Source organism: Mauremys reevesii, linkage group 5 (genome assembly GCF_016161935.1).
Source record: "Mauremys reevesii isolate NIE-2019 linkage group 5, ASM1616193v1, whole genome shotgun sequence".
Taxonomy (NCBI): domain Eukaryota; kingdom Metazoa; phylum Chordata; order Testudines; family Geoemydidae; genus Mauremys; species Mauremys reevesii.
In genome coordinates this window covers 120,222,042-120,239,909 of record NC_052627.1, presented here as the reverse complement: position 1 = coordinate 120,239,909, position 17,868 = coordinate 120,222,042, and the positions used below count along the sequence as shown (strand labels likewise).

At 38.2% G+C, this 17,868-nt stretch overlaps 1 protein-coding gene across 2 annotated transcripts in view; it reads right to left on the bottom strand.

The window, feature by feature from the left end:
• Nucleotides 1–4,548: 4,548 nt before the first annotated feature.
• The window catches only part of MXD4 (MAX dimerization protein 4), a 52,020-nt gene continuing 38,700 nt past the window's right edge, over nt 4,549–17,868 (bottom strand). For both annotated transcript variants that reach the window (XM_039539375.1, XM_039539376.1), the window contains exons 4-6: nt 17,381–17,495; nt 12,482–12,641; nt 4,549–10,081 (exon numbers count right to left, since the gene is read on the bottom strand). In XM_039539375.1, coding sequence (XP_039395309.1) covers nt 9,933–10,081; nt 12,482–12,641; nt 17,381–17,495 — 424 coding nt within the window. In that variant the 3' untranslated portion in view covers nt 4,549–9,932. The remainder of the gene's footprint in view (nt 10,082–12,481; nt 12,642–17,380; nt 17,496–17,868) is intronic.

The window sequence follows — 17,868 nt, the reverse complement described above, 5'->3', positions numbered from 1 at the left end:
GTTGGGTATGTGATAGGAGAGCAACATCATCTGCGAAGTCCAGGTCTTCAAGGGATGAGAAGAGTGTCCATTTAATGCTTCTTGACATATCATCTGTTGTACGCCGCATTACCCAGTCGATGGCAATGTTGAAGAAAATTGCAGACATGACACACCGCTGACATACTCCTGTTTTGACTGAGCTCACTGTCATCAACACTCCATGTAAAGCTGAAATAGAAGCTTTTGATTACGTTGATTTTATGGAAAGGAATTTGATATGCCCGCAGAAGTGAACAAGGAACCGTCTACAAAATGACGTGGCTTATCAGTGTTAAATGGCAGACACTAACAAACACTCTTATCGGGAACAAACAAGGCCACCTACTAACAACTGAAAAAGAACAGGAAATGTGCTGGACAGAGCATTTCAAAGAATTGCTGAACAGGGAGCCACCTAAAGAGGAAGCAAACATCCAGGAGGCAGAAGATGATCTTGATATCAACTCAGACATCTGAACTAAGGAAGAAATCATTCAAGCCATCATATCCTTAAAAATGGGAACGCTCCTGGCAAGGATAACTTGAATGCAGACTTGTTCAAGGTAAATCCTAAATTAGCAGTATCTATTCTGGCCCCTCTATTTACATCAATCTGGGAAAGGGAAAAAGTGCCCGATGAGTGGACCAATGAGGTTATAGTGAAGATACCAAAGAAAGGAACTCTCAGTGATTGTAATAACTGGCATGGTATCACACTTATATCTGTGCCAAGTGAAGAATTGTGTAAGATTATAATCCAATGTACAGTATATCGGAGGCAATTGATAGCATTCTCAGAAAAGAGCAATCTGGCTTTCGGAAAGGGCGTGGATGCACAGACCAGAGCTTCACTCTACAAAACAAAATAGAACAGTGCTTAGAATGGCAACGGCAACTCTACATAAAATACGGTGCATCTGTGTGTTAAAGGATAATTTAAAACAATTGACTTCTAAACATTTTCTCAAATATGTATCCACATAATAGTTCTAGGTTTTCCATGTTTGTTACCATTGTGTTTGTGTGAGAACGTTGATACCCCCACTTGACCCATTTCCAATGACATAGTATTATCAGAATTTCCACCAGCTGGAGGATCTTGGAGCTGGAGTGGCGGGTGCGGGGGGGGGGGGGCAAATTCCCCCACCATTGAAATTATGGTCCTGTAGATTTCTGTGACCCAAATGACACCTTCCTTACTCTTCTGTCACTAACTTGCATGTGGAATGAGATTTTTCTTCATTAAGCTCCCAGCCTAATAGGATACAATTGCAAAAACCACTATGTGTTCATATTTCCATTCCAAGTCTCATAAATGAGCTTCACTGAAGTTTGTAAAGAAAAATTGTCAATCATTATTGCCTTTGAAAAAAGGGTGAGGATATAAAAATGGGTAGCAGATATGAAGGCAAGGCATGTGTATTGTCTGCATTTAACTTGCAGCAGGAAACTAGGCAGGCAAGGGGATGGGGAAAGTCCAAGGTAGATGCTCGGCATCAGAAAGAGAAAGTAGGTTTAAGAATAATATTTTTCTTTATTCTAATAAAGTACTTTGTTCAGTGCTAGATGAGAGCAATTTCTGTGATTGCTTAGTATTGTCTCATTGAAGGCTTTGGCTTTTTGTTGCTTTCAAATTTTTGCTATGCAAAATAATGGTTAATAGCAACTGAAACAAAAGCATTGAAATAAAAATTTTGAACTTATTTGTAACTATTTGTAACTTCAGGCAAACAGCAGTAGTTAAGGAATCCTTGAAGCAGATCCTTGCTGTATTAGTCATTATCTGGTAATGTGGTGTGCAGAACATGTCATTGTTATGGATTCATTTTCATTATAAATGTAGCTCTTCTAAGTGGTCTCTAACAATTCTATAATGATACATTTACTATGTAAAACAGTTTGGCAACCAAACAAAAAGTAAAATCTACAGGAATGATAGAGATTCAATGCTGAGTCTCTGTTGATGCTAAAAAATAATTCTTATTATTTTCCTTGAGTGTTGTTGGATACAAATTTTCAAATACAAAATGTGCGTACTGATATTTTATATTGGGTTTGCTGATTTCCAACCTGAAACGTTAGTGCAGTTGGATTAAACAAACTTTTTTGTGTAACAGATATTTACCAATACCATTTAGAATGGTACTGAGAAACTAAAAAAACTGAGAAAGCCAGGCTCTAGTGTAAATCTGGAGATAATTTCTTAATTTATACTGATATGTAAGAGAGCAAAATTTGGCTCTAAAAATGAGTAAATAGAAAAATGGAGAGGTGTTATGGCATCATTTATATTGTTAGGTAATAACTGGAGATATACCAATCTCCTAGAACTGGAAGGGACCTTGAAAGGTCATTGAGTCCAGCCCCCTGCCTTCACTAGCAGGACCAAGTACTGATTTTTGCCCCAGATCCCTAAGTGGCCCCCTCAAGGATTGAACTCACAACCCCAGGTTTAGCAGGCTAATGCTCAAACCACTGAGCTATCCCTCCCCCCCACTGGTTTAGCTAGTGAAATGACCCTACATGATGCATGAAGTTGGCTTGCTTGGAGGGTTAATCTCTTGTACCCTGTTTAGAGTAAAGCCTATAGCTAGGCTAATCAAAAATCATTTTAGCTATCTCTAAGTGGTCTTTGTTCACTGCAAGTTGACTGTTTTCTGTAACACTCTAGGAGCCAGGACAAAGAATGGGAAGAGTAACTTGCTCTCTTGCCCCTTCCATTCCATTTCTGCTTCCTTGGCTCTGCTTGTATCAAATTGCAGAGTAGCTCTTCCCCACCCTCCCAGTGAGGGGGATGAGAGAAGTGGTACTGCAAAAAGCTGTGGAGGTGGCTTTCTAGCCTCTTGCAGTGCTGCTTACTCTGTCTTGGAGCTGAGTACTTCATGGACAAGAGGGAAGAAGCCCCTACCCCACTGACCCAGCCCCAGTCCCCATCCCTAGCTCACCCATCAACCCATAATCACCTGGGGACAGAAGAGTCCCAGGACCACTATCCTTTGAAACTGAAAAGGATTGTGGAATTGAGAGGGTTATTACAAAAGCTATATATAGCATAGAATTTGGAGCGAATCAGTTGAAACATTGCACTAAACCCCTGTAAACTGGTTATTCTAAAAGAAGTTGATGGCTACATTATCATGAGACTAATCTACCATCTATCGTTCTTTCTCAAATTTAAATTGAGTTGCACAATGGTATAAAATATTTCATTTGCATGTTTGCCCAATTAATAAATACTTCAAAGTTGTGGACACTTTAATATTTAACCAGTGAAACAGCCTACCATTAATTGGCAGATCATACTTACTCTAACTGTAAAGAAAACAGATTATAAATACATTAAAAGATTAGGTCTGTACAATCCACAAACTACACACTGTTTATGAAAGTATTGTCACATTATATTTCATTACTCATTATTACCACAGCTGTCCTACACTACTCACCTAACCTTAGTACTGCCCCAAAATATGCAGAGGTCAAAATAACAAATTAAGATGATTAAATCCCTTTTTCTATTGAACAGCTTTATTATAATCTAGTAATTTGCCAAATTGCCATTTGTACCCATTCTGCATCACCTGCATTTTCAAAGCTCTACTGAAAGAATAGTTTGTGAAGATTCCCTTATGTTTTGTGCAAGAATCTTTAGTGATTCTACAGCAGAACATAGACTCTCAGTCTGATACACAACTGATCTGAATCAAGGCTAATGGCAATTTGACAAATTTCTTGTGATTCATTACAAGTTAAAACCTAAATTATTATGTATTGAAATAAATCTTTCGTAAACCTGCACAAGAAATATAGCTAAGAAGCACTCACTATGGAACAAAGACAAGTGAGATCATATTGCCGAATACCGATTCAATATGAAATGATATAACCAATGTGCTTTTGGATGTTAAATTGCTGTATTTATTTTTTGTTCTCATATTAGCAGGCCAAATTCTCAGTTTTTAATCAGGATATCTACCACGTTTGGTGTGAGCTCTATGCTCAGTTTAGTAAAACACATTTTAGTCAAACATAATGCTTTCTATGCCGTGTTAACGCCTCATTTTGGTTATACTTTGCATACAGATGGAATTATTTTAAGTGAAGTTATATTTTCTTCATATTTAGAGCAGAAATTAATGTTTTTTGGGGGGTTAGTTTGGTTTGGTTTCATACAAATACAGTATTGGTATGCATATTCTAGGGTAGTTCTGGGCATCTGTATTAAAAAGAAAAAAAATATAAGAACTCCTCTTTTAAAATAATGGGCCTAATTAATTCCTGGTGTAATGCTATTGACTAAAGTGGAATTAGGTAAGGTTTTTATTTGGGCCAGTATACTTAGCAGAGAATTTTGAGTGTTAGCTCCAAACCATGAAGACTTGCAAGGGTCTTTTAGTGAGGGGAACACCCAATGAACTTTTTATAAAATGTTTGTTAACCCTATGTGAAATGAATTGCAAGGAAAAGTACACACACAAAACAAATGATGAAAGAAGAAAAAATTAAAACTGAAAACCACCACAAATCTCAGGTATAAAAATTGTATTTATATTACAATGAAAGAATGATATAACACAATACTTTCAGTGTGTGCTACACAGCGTAGCATGCACCATGTACGTGTGTACAAATGAATCTTTACAATATAATACATCTTAGAACTATGAAGCGTTCCTTTTCAGATATATATTCCAATGGCTCTGGCACAGAACGCACCCAGTACACCTCTAGAATTTCACCAGAAACGTAACCGCCACAGCAGGAGGCTCTTTTTCGGTGCCTACCATGTACTTCACACGTAGTGAAATATCAGCCATTAAGACTTGTTATTGCACAGACCCTTTAAACCACGTACATTGAATGTCATCATATTTTATACCCACATTACTTATGCAAAGTTGAAGGCTGAAGTTCTGAAGTTAGACTGCCTTCACTATGATTCACTACCAAGTTTTCTATAGGTGTACTTGGGTCACCAGGAATCTTTGTTGGGATTCATTTCTAGAATTTAGGATAATGACAGGCCCAAATGACCAAATGGTTTCTAGTAGTTCCCACTTTATACTTTCCCTTCATTTTAAGCAGTTACATAGTATACATAACTTAGATTTTTGGTGCTATCAATTAGGAATATTGCCTTTCATTCACAAACCACACTAACACACATTCATTGTTGGTGAAATGTCTCTCATATCTGATAACTTTATCTGTTTTATTTTATAGTGAAAGCAGCTCTCCTTTAAAAAAATAAATCTAAAGTAGTCTGATAGTCATTGCATTCAATTTTGGAAAGGGCATTATTGATGGATTGAATGTTTTGACTTTTTTTTTTTTTTTTTTTTTAAACACAAGGCGCTGGCCTCTAGCAGTAAATAAATATAATGAAGGATTCTTAAATTTGGTTTTTAAACATTAATAAGGTAATGTCTTCACCAAACAAGTGTATAAAATTAATATCCTTTGTTCAGTGATTGTGCTGGCTGGGTTCGTAATTGAGAAACATTTATTTTGTGTATGGAAATGACCTTTGAGGAAGAAAAAACAGTGATAATTAAATAGATTAATTGATTTAACATTGATAAAAGGGCCAAATGATCACCCATCCTACCTGTATACGTTGTTTTATACAACTGCAAAAGAACTGGGGACTGCATTCCACAGTTGAGCAAGCTTTGGTGTAGTAGACAAGAGCACACTCGTAGACCAAACTCACATGCACACAATCTCTTACCATTTTTTAAAACATTGTGATTATTTTATCATTTTAACTGAAAATACTAAAATAACATTGGTTTGATAGAACTCGTGGTAAGAAGAAAATCAAAACCATGTAAATATTTATCAAACAAAAAATTCTTCATTTGTCATATGTACTCTCTAGATTGTTACAAACTACCTGCTTGCAAAAAAAATTAAATTGCAGTTGATATGCCTGATCCAATACCCATTTAGGTCAGTGAGAGTCTTTTCTTTAACTTAAATGTGAGTTGTACCAGGTCCTAGCAGACAATATTTCCAAATCTGAAGAGTTTTACAATAAGAAATTAACATTTAGTATCTTTGTAAATACCAGACATGAACTTTAGCGCTATGATTGATTTTTTTTTTGTTTTGTTTTGTTTTTTGGCCCATTCCTGCATTCTTCACTGTGGCAAAACTCTCACTGAAGTCAGTAGGAGCTTTGCATAAGGAAATACAGTATCCAGTTCTTGCACAGATCTTAGTCTTCTAAAAAGGGTAGGGTAGGTTGGTTAGCCATCCATCAATTTGTGGAAACAGCTGGGAAGGGTAGGATGGAGTCAGGGGACATGCATTGTCCCCCTAAATCTCATGGGGAATCTGAAAAAAATTAATGCTGCCTTAAGCTGCTTTGATATTTTCATAGCCCCACCCAGGCAGTGGTACAGAAAATACTCACAACATGACCCAAGTAAAGCCGAGGAGGTGATGAACACTAGGCACCAGAACAAGTGTAGATCCTGGCTGGGACATGGCCTCTTGCAGATACCTTGGGACCTGCAGGTTCTGAAGGCAGAATTTCCTCCTTTTTCCATGGGTAGGAGAGCAGTCAAATCTCCTCATGGAACAGCTTCAGAGAAAATTCTGCAAAGAGAACTTTATGGCAATTTCCTCCAGGCCTTGTTCCATGGGAGAGAAGCTCCAGCCCCATACTCCTATAGACCTCGCAACTTTCCACATTTAGAAAGTGCAAAAGAAAGAAACTTAGAAATGTGATATTCTCAATTTTAATAACATTATAACACAACATGGCAGGATGATTGGATTAGGTGCAGTTACTCCAAGAAAATGATTAAATATCTCTCTCCCATCCCCTCTCCCTTTTTTGCTGTACTGTTTTGATCACAACACTAATAATTACACACACACACAAAAATGAGAAACATCCACAAAGCAAAACAGGAAACTATTCATCTCTAGTTGCCATGCCATAAGGTAATGTCATAATTAATAACGCTGCTGAATAAGGTGGAGAATAATGTTTTGGAACAAAATCACAGGAATCCATCCATCACCACAGAAATCAAAGAGAGATGGATAGAGCTGTTAGCACTTTGATACTGTTTGGGCTATTGGTCTGATCCTGCACACCCTTACTCATGCAAATAGTACATCAGTTGTGCCATTGACTTCAATGGGGCTACTACTATAAGGAAGGATTTGCAGGAATAGGTCTCCATGTCTGGATCAGACTTTAATTAAGACAAACACTTCATGAAAATGATACCATATTTCTTTGTCTTGATAATGGTTACCATAATAATATGCAAAAGAGTAAAAACAAATAAAACCCTTTTTATTTCCATTCAGATTATTGGAGTAATTTTTATTGAAAATATAAGATCTACAAAGCCATGGATACCCAGCGTGGAAGAACTCATTAAATTAGCACATTCATCTTTAAAAGGAGAACTTCTGATCAACATAAGGTACAACAATGTTGAATTTAAAATCTCTACTCTCCTTCTGTGAGTTTCAAATCTCTTTTTATTAGGAGGTTCTGTGCAAGAGCTGCTTGTCACGAAAGGAAACACTTTACAATTCATGAATGTGTTCATTATATAATAAACGAACAGCAACAATGTACTAGCCTTTTTTTTTTCCCCTGTTAACAGTCGTGTGTTAAAGTAAACACTTAATTTTTCCAGATTTGGAAATTAGTTACATATGCACCAAAGGAGCTAGTAATTTCTGCTGCTTGTCAGCTACACACAATGAGTATATTGCTGTGTGTTTTCCCCAACAATGAGGATTTTAGTAATATGCAAAGGTGTATAACATAATACCAAAACCTGCATCACAGAAAAGGTTAATTGTTGTTTTTTTATTATTCAGCTGCCAGAGTTTATAACCTTAGGCCCCTCCCCAAAGCCAAAGTACAGGTGGCCATAAATTAGGTTATGTAAATTAAAAGTATACATTTTCCTTGTTGGCAAGTTCCAAGCAGTAAGCAAGAGTGCAAACAAGGATTGTAAGCTGCCACAAAATGTATTCATATTTCTACTCTCTTGTAAAAGCCAAAGGGAGGGCACATATGTCTAATGTTGAAAGAACAACTGAATCTTTGTTTTGATCATTATGGTCAGTATGTCATGAGTTTTTTATATTTGAATATTAAAATGGTACCACAGTTAGACATCCTATAGCATTATACAATACATTTGTTTCCATAGCCATTTAATATTGGTCTCACAGAGACCCTGGTTCAAAAAGCTAACAAAATGTAGATCTGTGTGCTGAAGAATCAAAGGGGAGGGCCTCTATGAAGTATAATGTAATTAATGGTTAACCCTCTCACAAACCTAATTTTATAATTGTACTAAAAAGACACACGGATTGGATGTGAAAGGATTTATAACTCTCAGTGCTTCATTTGTAATAAGATGGACAACTGACCATTCAAACAGAGGGTCTTGAAAGAAACAAAGCTTAGTTGCCTTTAAACAATGAAAAAGGAGAGACATACATAAATGGTCACCAAGGCACAATATGACAAGGGTGAAGAGTCCCTGAGACTCTGGTTTGGGTCTGTACCATTCCCCTCCCTATACAAGTAAATGAGAACATTTAGGAAAATATAATACAAAATCTCTTACAGGAAATATAGACTACACTTGCTAAAATCACTTCTCTAGAAGTGTTTTTAGCTTTTTTTCTTTTTTCTTTTCTTTTTTTTTCTTTTTTTTAAAAGACCTTCTTTATACAGATAATGCAAAGACTGGTCCATTTTTCTTACCCAGCAAGCCAAGCTCTAATGACTTCACTAAGCCAAAGTTGTATTAAAATACATCTTCGTAGTATTGCTACAATTTGGGTAAATATGTTCTGAACAGCTTGATGAGTACTAAATAAACTTTGCTGTTTTACAGCATACACTTTATTTTTTTGCACTTTATTTAAGAATAGAAAATGCAATTATAGCGTGCAAAAGAAGAAAAAATGATTAATTATCCTCTAGCTGAATACTGTAATTATAAGCCATGCCTTCCATAAAAATGTATTGGCAGCTATAAATAGGAAAAAAGAAACATTAGCTAACATTCCTTGTAAGGAGAGGTTTAATTATCAAAATCTGGATCATTTGAGCTCTGTATTCTTTACAAAAAATACCGAAATGTTTTAAAAGATATCTCTTCCATGATAATAGGTTAACACTCCAGTGTTGCTTTGTGCTAGCTCTGTTATCATGGTGAGAATGATCTGCTGCTAGTTGGATGCTGAATGCAGAAAGCAAAAGAAAGTTGAGATCATCCCACATGAAGTCATTATTAGAGCTGGCTTTTTTCCTCCCCATTTTGAAGTACAGTAGTGACTTGTTAATATGATCTTTTTTCTAAAGATCATCTGAGATTTGGAGATTTTTTTTCTGTCTGCCTCTCTCAAACACAACTAGTAAAAGAATTTATACTCTACAGCCTGCTATAAAGCATTAATAATTTTTCATGAAGGAAAAAAAACAAGAAAAAAAGTAGTTGAATTTTTATAGATTTGAATCACTAACACATCATAGATTCCATTTATTCTTCAATATTTGAAAATGGTTTCTGCAAAATCAAAATGATTTTATTAGACTTCCTTATGCCATCATATGCTTCCAACAGGTTGAATTTAATACTTCTTGCATGGAATGATATGATTTTTTAAAATTTGCAGTATGGCTACATCAAGCTAGCTTTAAGTCACAACTGTACCTAACCACAGTTCTCTGCAGCAAAACCATGATTTGCAATATCGAATATTGTGGTTACAGTGCAGGGAACCGTGGGTACAAAACCTCCATTTCAGAGTGCTGTGGTTGGGGTTTCCCGGAAGAGTGGCAGTTGACACCTCTGGAATTTTCTTCTGTAAGTGCTTCAGTTAGATGGTCCTGAGCTGAATTGGAAACTCAGGCACTATGAGAGCCTGGCATTAAGTCTGCGGGAATGTGTATAGCCACCATCACTTGAACTGCTTTGCAAACTGTAGTGGTCTTCAACATCACTGGCACTTCCAATACTGTCCATTTCACCTGGTGTAAATTCCATTCCTTCAATGTCTACTTCTAAATGAAACACAAAAAGCAGATTTTCAGAAATGTAGAGAATACAGTCAGTTACTGTGGGCTGATATTGAACATGTTGTTAAAAGCCTAATGTGAAAGTCAAACCACACTTAATTTTCCCAAATAATATTTTTAAATTCAGTGCTAGTGAAAAGTACCAGACTGACAGCCCTAGGAATTAAATCCTCTACATATTTATCCACATAACAAATACAACATGACATCAGTACTAAAGGCTTTCTCATACTGTCCTGAACCCTGGTATGGAGAGACCATCTCACGATGTGTAAAGATCATCTCTAGGGTGTAAAAAAGAATAGTTTAGCTCCCAAGACAATTTAATACTCGCAGTCTCTGCTGACACTCCCAACAAAGGTGACAGTTAGTGACAACTATGGTACAGCCATCTATCCACTAAGAATTGGACTGATACCAACAACTCATTTCACACAAGCCACAGAAAATCCATCCTTTGGTAACAAGTTTGAGTAACTAACAACCAACAAGGAAGGGTACCATAGAGTTGAAAGATCCATATTTTATGATTAATACTTTGAATCACACAGCCCAAACTTTTGGTGATGAATATCCTGGACAACATTTTCAAGCATTTTCTGGTCTGAATAATGCTTTACACAGAAATACAACAGTCTATTAATATAATTTAAGGGCAGATATGCCCATTTTACCAATCCTTCACAAAAACAACTCTAACCATGTAATGCTAAATTTTAAAAAACTGTCAAAGATGCATGCAATACAAATGCTGAATGGCAGTACAAAACTCTGAATATATTATTACAGCTGGTCAAAAAACAGACATTTTTGCCAAAAATTTCAGAAAGGTAAACTGATGAATGAAAAAATGAACTACATTTTTTGCCTTCCAGCTTTCTTGGAAAAACTGAAAACATTTTTTCTGATGATTTCTGGTTTAGAAAAGGCTGTTTTTCAATTAAAGTTTTTTTGTTTGAAAAATCTCAGCCAGCTCTGCTTATTATCCAGAGAAGGAAGAACATGAAACAAAACCAGGAAACAAGCAGTATTAGAGACTTAGCAGCAATCTGAAGAAATGTCCTAACAAAGAGTCAGATTCTGATATTCTTGCTCACAACAAGTAGCACCTAGTTTTACAAACAGTCCCATTCATTTCAATGGGACCACTTTTGGACTAAAGTGTTACTCATCCTGACCAAGGATATCTGCATCTAATTCCAAGAGGTCAATACTAATCCCAGTGAAGTCAATGGCAAAACTACCACTGACATAGAAAGATGTAGGATCAAGTACAAGGCACCAGCATGGTACATGCATATGACAAAGAAAATTGCACTGCAGTTACTTATAAACAAAAACCATTATCAAAGTAATAAATTTAACCTGTGACAGCAAGTAACCAGAACCAGGAAATAAAAAAGCTAAATTTGACATGCCACCCTTAAGTCACAGCTGGCAAGACTGGGACCTGTCTTCAAAAAGGACATAATTACCTTTTAAGAAAATAAACACTGACTATATCCTTCATTATAACTTCAAGCCAAAATAAAAAATTGTAATACAAGAAGCAATAGATAAGATAAATATATACTGGGGGATATTATCCTTGATGCAGGTGCAAAATTTCCATTAATGTTAGTGGGAACTCATCTCACTAATCAGGAGAGATTAGTCCGCACAATGTATTATTAAAATCATGGCATAGAGGAATTTATGTTGTTGTTCACTCAGTAAGATAGTTGCCAATACTCTAACTCTTACATTTCTATATGGTTTACTGCCTTTAAAATCCTGCCTTGTTACAGTGCTGCTCACATCCCCTTGTAGAAATTGCTAAATGAGCTACTAGATCATGTGCTGGATCAACTGGTGAAAATCAGGATAGGTCCATTGACTTCAATAAACTCACAAAGATTTACAGCAGCTGAGGATCTTGCCCTTAGTCTCAAGTACCATGGGCGACAGCATTTGGAAAATATGATGTAGTCAGGGATTATATTAACTACAATACATCTACTCTGTAATACATATTCTAATATGTTACCAATATATAATAGAATAAACATACTTACAACAATCTTATTTTTAATACAAAATTATAATGTGCAATACAGAAGACAACAAAAGTGCTTAACAATAATCTAGCATATTGGAGTAAATTTCATTTTTAATGCTTGCATTGATTACTGATTTATCATAAAGACACTCAGCTAGATTCTGCATTACCCATGTGAAGTAGTAACCTTACTTTGTAATTAGTCCCACTGATGACATACGAATTTTCTCAGAATAGAACAGATTCCAATGGGACAGCACGCAGAATAAGATACTACTAAATTCGAGTAAGGGTGGAAGAAGCTGGTCCAAAGTTTTAATAAACCAGGAGACCGCTCGTTAGATTACCTTGTTCAGAATCAGTGGATATTGTTGATCCCATACTGTCAGTGCGGATACGTTCCATGCCCTGCACGGATAACTGTTCCAATCTACGTTTGAGGTAGCGGTGCTCCCGCTGTAATTGTTCTTTAATATTTAGAGCTTTTCGGTCCTGTTCTTCCAATTTCTTTGGGGGTGAAAAATAAATAATTAAATCATTAACTTATACCAGTTTTAAAATGTAAGTAACTTGTTCCAAAATATTTCAATCTATGTTTCTCACATATATGTAATATTTAAACAATACAAACATATATGGTGGGCCAAAATCTTTTCCTTAGTTCCACTGACTTCAGTAGTTTCAACTGTGGAAGCCAGCAGTGAGTTTGGCCCATAACAGAACACCTATGTTTTGAAAATATCACTTAGAAATTGCTGAGCAACTGGTAAGACTTTCTCAGACTAAGACCCAATTATTGTTGCATTAGTGCTGGGAAATACTTAAATCACTGTACCAATCATTAAAAAGAGACATGAAAAACAGACCATATTAGATTAATACAGAATAAAGTAACAAGCAAGAACCAGTTTTCAGTCAGAATGTAATGCTTCCTTAGGTGTAAAAGGTGTTTTAATCATAGATTTTAAGGCCAGAAGGGATCATTCTGATCATTGTCTGACCTCCTGCGTAACACAGGCCAGAGAAGTTTTACTACTTAAGGTTCCCATTAGTTAGGCAATACTGTGATATCATTACAATAGAAATGGTTTGCTAATGGTGAATTTTCTACTTGTACGGTCTATTTGCTTTCCCCCAAATTTCTCCTTGGTAAGTACTGTTCATACATTTCTCATGAAACAGGGGCGTAAAGCCAAATGTCGTAGACAAAAAGCCAACAATATAATTATATTGTCTACCCAAAATTTCCCTTATAGTTTTAATAAGAGAAGTTACTGATCAGTTAATACTCAAAGCAAAAACAAAAGAAAAACACCCCCAACATTTGTGCCATGTTGCTTCTATAGATGGCTACATTATTAATATCAATTATTTTATCAGATTTTGACTGAGCCTTTTTGTCAAGTCACCTAAGATCATTTATGGAGGAAAAAATGGAAGTTGATGCTACACTAAGTTGGAAGTAATCTGGGATCATACGCAAAAAATATCCACAAATCAAGACCTTGTACATGTAATATATTCTCCTCAGAGACCAACTCCATTAACAATCAAAAATACATTTTTTTTTTGCTAGTTGCTCCAGAATGATGCAGGAATTAGCAGTAAGGGAATCTATAGCAAACTCCCACTTTAGCTGCCTTCACATGATTACTTAGATTCAAGAGACTTATTAGGAAGGACCATGGCTGCTGGAACGACTCTTCGCTCACCATATGAATTTGTTTATGCCTGATTTTCTAGACCAGAGTGCTTCGTGAAAGTGTGGAGCAAACAGCAGGTTGCCGTCCTGAATGATTCCAAAGATCCTGCTGTTTCAGAGTAGCCATCATAAAATAGACATATTGACCTTTTGAAGGAAGGAATAATGTGCACTGTTGATCTTGGGACATTTGCCTCACATTAAGACTTGTCCAAGGCCAGGCACCATTTGTGTATATATGTATTATACATAGATAAACACAACATTCCAATTGGAAAAGAAATTAGTCCACCTACACTTACTGATTTATCAAACTACCTGAGCCCAACTGATCAGATTTCCTTATTCTCCAGCTGCTACTTATCTGACACAAACTTTGACATTAACTCTTGATTCAGAGTCAGACTGAAAACTCTGTCCAGTATTTCAGTGCAAATATCAGTCTGTTGGGGAAAGGAAAGGGAATGTTCAAAATCTACTAAAGTGACACTGCCATTTTAGCAATAGTGAAGGAAGACAGGCACTAGTGTCAGAAAAGTAGTGCTCTACACCTGCTGGAGAGAAGCAATCCAGTGGCAATTCAAGAAGAATAGGTTCAGTTTAATTCTTTAAAAAGAAAAACTATTCACTTTCCAAAAATTGGAGATTAATCGTAATGTTCAGAGTGGTCAAGGAACAAAGCAAGCAAAGGGCATTTATTCCTAGCTTTACTGGCATTTACATGATGTTTCCGTGGTTAATCACATAAATTTGTCACTATTCAAAGCAAATCGTAGTTCTGCATTCTGTAGTACAAAGGCCCAATACAGGTAGTATCACTTGCAGACCAGAACAAAAAGAGCATTCACAGCCTTTCATTCACTTTAATCTAAACTATGAGAGGCCTGATTCTCAGCTGATATAAACTGGTGTAGCTACAATGATTTATACCAGCTGAGGATCTCCCTAATATATTTATTACTAACAAAGATGACTTTGCTTAACTTCATCTACAATATTTGACAAGAACTATATGTTCCACTCCTGTTAGCTGCATAATTAATACAATGCTGTATGACAGCAGGCTTCTTCCATCATATTTTAAATTTTTTACTATAAAGTATTATATTCCCTTTAACGCTTTTCTTATTACACAGTGAACTTTGCTGTAACTTTAGAATGAATCAACTGAATGACTACAATACTGGACACAAAAACAAGTTTTTTTAAAGTAATTTTTGTTATACTCAATTAGTACATCAGATAAAAAATATTTTGAAAGCAGGAGCCATCTTTCAGTTTCTTTTTAATGACTGTCAAGCACTAGAAGATCAAATCGTCAAGGTAGAGGGCACATAGTATTACTAATAGCAATCAGCTTTTCCCCTCCATCAGTTTTTCAACCCTGAATAGGGTTGTCTTTTACATTAACAGCAGTGCAGTAGCATACCAGCCTGCCCCCAGCCTTTCAAAAAATCAGAGAATAGCCATTATTGACTTGTGCATTATGGTTATAAGGCAGAGTATAAACCAGTAGAGACTGAGCAGAAATCAACATTTTATATGCTTGGGACTGCACGGTCATTTTTAAAGTGTTGCCTCAGATGAAACAATACTTGATCCAGAGGTTGAAGCATTTGTAGTAGAAAGAGGGCCTGAGACATAAGGCCTTGTATCAAAGGCCTGGTCTGAGACCTGGGCTAAAGTAGGGGTCAAAGCTTTGCTGCTATAAATATGGTTGCCAACTTTCAAATTGTACAAAACCAAACACCCTTGCCCCACCCCTTCGCTGAAGCCCCACCCCCCACTCACCCTCCATCCATCGCTCGCTCTCCCCCACCTTCACTCAGTTTCACAGGGCTGGGGCAAGGGGCTGGGGTGCGGGAGGGGGTGAGTGCCCTGGCTGGGGAGTGCGGGCTTTGGGGTGAGGCCAGAAATGAGGGGTTCAGGATGCGGGAGGGGCCTCTGGGCTGGGGAAGGGGGTTGGGGTGGAAGCTCCAGCTGGGAGTGTTGGCTCTGAGGTGGGGCCAGGGCCGAGGGGTTTGGCGTGTGGGAGGAGGCTCAGGGTTGGGGCAAGGGGTTGGGGTGAGGGCTCTGGGAGGGAGTTTGGGTGTGGGAGGGGACTCAGGGCTGGGGTCAGGGGTTGGGATGCAGAGGCAGGGGGGATGCGGGCTCTGGGAAGGGGCTCAGGGCTGGGGTAGGAGGTTGGGATGCGGGGGGGGATGCGGGCTCTGGGAAGGGGCTGGAGTAGGGGTGTGGGTGCAGGGTCTGGGAAGGAGTTAGAGTGTGGGAGGGGGTTCTGGCCTGGGGCAGGGAGTTCATGGTATGGGCTCTTGCCAGGTGGTGCTTACCTCAGGCAGCTCCTGGTTGGCAGCACAGCGGGGTAAGGCAGGCTCCCTGCCTGTCCTGGCTCTGCGCTGCTGGAAGCAGCCGGCATGTCCAGCCCCTAGGCAGAGGCGTGGCCCAATGGCTCTGCACATTGTGCGCTGCCCACACCTGCAAGCACCACCCCTGCAGCTCCCACTGGCCGCAGTTTCCGGTCAATGGGAGCTGCAGAGCCAGCACTCAAGGCGGGGGCAGTGCACGGAGCCTCCCTGGCCTCCCCTGCACCTAGGGGCCACAGGGACACGCCAGCCCCTTCTGGGAGCTGCGCAGAGCCAGGGCAGGCAGGAGTCTGCCTTAGCCCTGCTGCGCCGCCGACCTGACTTTTCATGGCCCAGTCAGCAGTGCTGGCCGGAGCCACCACGGTCCCTTTTCGACCGGGCATTCCGGTCAAAAACCAGACGCCTTGCAAACCTAGATATAAAGCAAAGTTAAGTTGTGAGCAAGAGGCAGGCCTTGCTCACAGAATCTGGCAAGAATAGGGCTGATATTGCAGAAGCATATATTCCTAAGTAGCGTTAGGTACAAGAATATATATGCAAACACAGTCCAAAAGGGTAGTACCAAAGATAACAGGAACACATTGGCCCATCTTAAAGATAAGGTCATGATGACAGCATGATGGGTAGAGATATTTTGATTAAACCAATAAGTACAAAGCAATGGGTGGTACCGAAATCTGTCAGAGGGTGACACCTAGATGCGCCACAGGAGCAATACATAACTTGTTTGTATTGGTATATAAAGAGGTTATCTCAGAGGGAGTCTCTTTGGCCAGCCGAGAGGGATAGTGGAAAGTCCCATCACTAACTGAGCTGCGTCCATTGTCACGGGCATACATGCTACAAGTACACTCAGTGCAAGTATAAGACACCAATACCGTGCTTCATCAATAATAAACCTGACCAAGTTCCTTCGCTACAAACTGTGGTTATTGGGCAGTTCAATCAAAGTCTGCTATCTCCGCTATATGTGCAGAGCTGGGACACCAGGCTGAAAGAACACACGCAGCCAAACATTGGACCACAGTGTTTAATAAAGACTTGGCCATAGGGAAGATCAGAAATAAATACTAATGTGGATTTACTGTTTAAAAAAAAAAAAGTTCCTTTTCAACCAATACATATTCCTGAATGCTCTATTTTAGATAAAACAAAGTATGGATGGATATTTTTGTTTTTACCTTGATATGCATCTTGGCTCTTTTCAACAGACTTAGAGTGGTGTGTCTGGTGCTATCTGGCCCAAGAGGCACAAGCTGTTTTAGCTGCTCCAAATATAGCCGGAGTTTAGCCCGTCTGAAATTATTAAAAATGAAGAATGTTGTAGAAAAGTTACTCTGTGATAGCATATCCTGTATACAAACACCATCTGCTTGGCTGGATTTCTATATAGAAGTTGATTCAACAGCAATGGCTTCCTTTCCTCTCCCTTTGTCAAAGCTTCAGGCCCCAAAACTTCAGGTCACTTGAAATAATAATAGCTGGCACTTCTGTAGTGCTTTTCAGATCTAGATCTCAAAGCAGTTTGCAAGCTTGAGTATGAATTATTATCCCCATTTTAGAGAGGGGGAAACAAAAACAGAGATGTGGATTAACTTGGCCAAGGCCACAAAGTGAGTCAGTGGCAGAGCCAGGAAGAGAAAACAGGCTCAATCCAACTGCTATTCAT